Here is a 2,977-nt window from a genome sequence, read left to right as displayed (position 1 = left end):
AGCTGTACTGAACTGAGCCACGCTGAACCATAATGAGCCGCACCAAGCCATACCGAACCAAGCTGCCCTGAGCCGTGCTGAACCGACCCAAACTGAACTGAGCCGTACTGAACGGCACTGACCAGAACTGAACCGAGCTGATTCGATCTTGGCCATACCAAACCAGGCTGTACAGGGCTGAACTGTACTGAGTCAAGCTGTCCCAAGCTGAGCCGTACGAAACCGAGCATTTACCTTTCTTGACGCGATGTGTTCCATCCCCAGTGAAATGAAATAGGCTGCTAATGTCAGCTGGGTTTGTAGGTTCTTACTGCTGGTCAGCTGGGGCTTGTTATTCTGTAAAAAGGTTTTCAGGTTCCAGTTTCCCACATGCTCCATTATCAGAACGTAGGGCTCTGTAACAGACCGGGCACTGGGTCAGTGTGGGATATAGTGCTCTGTAACAGATGGGTACTGGGTCAGAGGAATATAGAGCTCTGTAACAGACCGGGTACTGGGTCAGAGAGTGATATAGGGCTCTGTAACAGACCGGGTACTGGGTCAGAGGGATATAGTGCTCTGTAACAGACTGGGTACTGGGTCAGTGTGGGATATAGTGCTCTGTAACAGACCGGGTACTGGGTCAGTGTGGGATATGGGGCTCTGTAACAAACCGGGTACTGGGTCAGTGTGGGATATAATGCTCTGTAACAGACCGGGTACTGGGTCAGAGGGATATAGAGCTCTGTAACAGACCGGGTACTGGGTCAGAGGGATATAGGGCTCTGTAACAGACTGGGTACTGGGTCAGAGTGACACAGTACTGCCCACCACCTGGAACCCCCCACACAAACCCTCACCTACCCCCGTCATGGACACACCCACCCACATACTGTCACCCAACCCTCAAACTCACACCCTGCCCTCCCACATCCACTCCCAACACCACCCACACACCCTCACCCACCCACCCCCACACACACTCACTCACCACCCACACACACAAACACCACCCCTGCACATCCCCACCCATCCTCCATTCACCCCCCACATACACACACACACCTCTACACACTCTCCCAACATACACACGCACCCACTTCCTGTACACATACGCCCACCCCACACCCCTACACAGATCCACATCCCCTCAACCCCATACAGACTGATTTACCCTGTGAGATGTTCCAGTCTAGGAGCTGAATGATATTCTTGTGATAGCCCAATTTGTTCATGATGCCCACCTCCACCTGCAGCTTATGCTGGGATACACCTGCCAGAGACAATTGAAAAGGTTAGAGTTCCCCAGCCTGATGGACCCACAGTGGCACATTGTAACTCAGACTGGATCATCACTTATAATTTGGATAAATGTGAGGTTATTCACTTTGGAAGCAAAAACAAGGCAGCCGATTACTACCTGAATGGCTGTAAATTAGGAGAGGGGAGTATGCAGCGGGACCTGAGTGTCCTTGTGCACCAATCGCTGAAGGTAAGCGTGTAGGTGCAGCAGGCGGTAGAGAAGGCAAATGGTATGTTGGCCTTCATTACGAGAGCTTTCGAGTGCAGGAGCAGGGATGTGTTGTTGCAGTTATACAGGGCCTTAGTGAGACCACACCTAGAATATTGTGTGCAGTTCTGGTCTCCTTTTCTGAGGAAGGATGCTCTTGCTCTCGAGGGAGTGCAGTGAAGGTTTACCAGGCTGATTCCGGGAATGGCGGGTCTGATGTATGAGGAGAGATTGACTAGGTTGGGATTATTTTTGCTGGAGTTCAGACAAATGAGGGGGGGATCTCACAGAGATTTATAAAATTCTAACAGGGCTGGACAAGGTAGATGCAGGGAGGATGTTCCCGGTGGTGGGTGTGTTCAGAACCAGGGGTCACAGTACGAGGAGATGAGGAGATATTTCCTCACCCAGAGAGTGGTGAGCCTGTGGGATTCATTACCACAGGAAGTAGTTGATGCCAAAACATTGAATGTATTCAAGATGCGACGAGATATAGCACTTGGGGCAAATGGGATCAAAGGTTATGGGGAGAAAGCAGGATTGGGCTATTGAGTTGGACAATCAGCCATGATCATGAAGAATGGTGGAGCAGGCTCGAAGGGCCGAATAGCCTCCTCCTGCTCCTATCTTCTATGTTTCTAAGTACAGCCCCATTTCCAATTACTCACTCCTCATGGTCAGCTTGCAGGTCACCAGCCGATGGCCTTTGCAGTTGCCCCGGGTGATTTTTGCTCGGTAGAAGTTCCCCTGCTTCCCAATCTTCAAAACTTCGAGTAAAGATAGGTCCCCAATGGTGAATTGCATGGGCTGCAAACAACAGAGTAAATAACCAGCCCCGAGGAGCGGGTACAGGGACAGGGTGAGTACAATAGGAACAGGAAGAGGCCATTCAACCCCTCGAGCCTACAATCCACTCCCTGAGATCGTGGCTGATCTCCTACATCAAGAACCGCACACCACCCCAATACCAACCCAGACACCCACTTCCTGTTGAGTCCAAAGGTCAATCGATTTCAGTGTTCAACATACTTGATCCCAAGTATACCCTAGTGCCTGTATGTACTGATATACTCTGGTACCTGTACACACTGATATACCCCAGTACAGTACACACTGATATATCCTCAGTGCAGCCTCTGATGAAGTGTCGGTGTGTTTTCCCGCCTGGTTTTTAAACTCTGGGGTCCATTGAGATGGATTACCTCACTTCCGGTTTTCCTTCATGAGGCAATCCATCTCAACGGACCCCAGAGTTTAAAAACCAGGTGGGTAAATACACTGACGCTTCATCAGAGGCTGCACTGAGGATGTTACCCAGCACGGTAACGAAACGTCTGCGGAACAACAAACCAGCTCGGCGAGCCAACCAACCTCAACACCCACAACCCGAGCTACAAACCTACTCCAAAACCTTAGACACTGATATACCCCGGGACAGTATACACTGATATACCCCAGTACAGTACAACTGATATACCCCAGTGCAGT

General features: G+C 50.5%; 1 protein-coding gene across 1 annotated transcript in view; it reads right to left on the bottom strand.

Annotated features, from left to right (window-relative positions):
* Positions 1-192: 192 nt before the first annotated feature.
* The window catches only part of LOC125486118 (fibroblast growth factor receptor-like), a 24,012-nt gene continuing 21,227 nt past the window's right edge, over positions 193-2,977 (bottom strand). Inside the window, exons 5-7 of the mRNA XM_048612321.1 lie at positions 2,158-2,296; positions 1,154-1,252; positions 193-395 (exon numbers count right to left, since the gene is read on the bottom strand). Coding sequence (XP_048468278.1) covers positions 193-395; positions 1,154-1,252; positions 2,158-2,296 — 441 coding nt within the window. The remainder of the gene's footprint in view (positions 396-1,153; positions 1,253-2,157; positions 2,297-2,977) is intronic.

The sequence above is a fragment of the Rhincodon typus genome, chromosome 26, assembly GCF_021869965.1.
Source record: "Rhincodon typus isolate 14 chromosome 26, sRhiTyp1.1, whole genome shotgun sequence".
Lineage (NCBI taxonomy): Eukaryota > Metazoa > Chordata > Chondrichthyes > Orectolobiformes > Rhincodontidae > Rhincodon > Rhincodon typus.
Note: the sequence above shows the minus strand (reverse complement) of the source record. Positions and strands in the feature narration are given on the sequence as shown.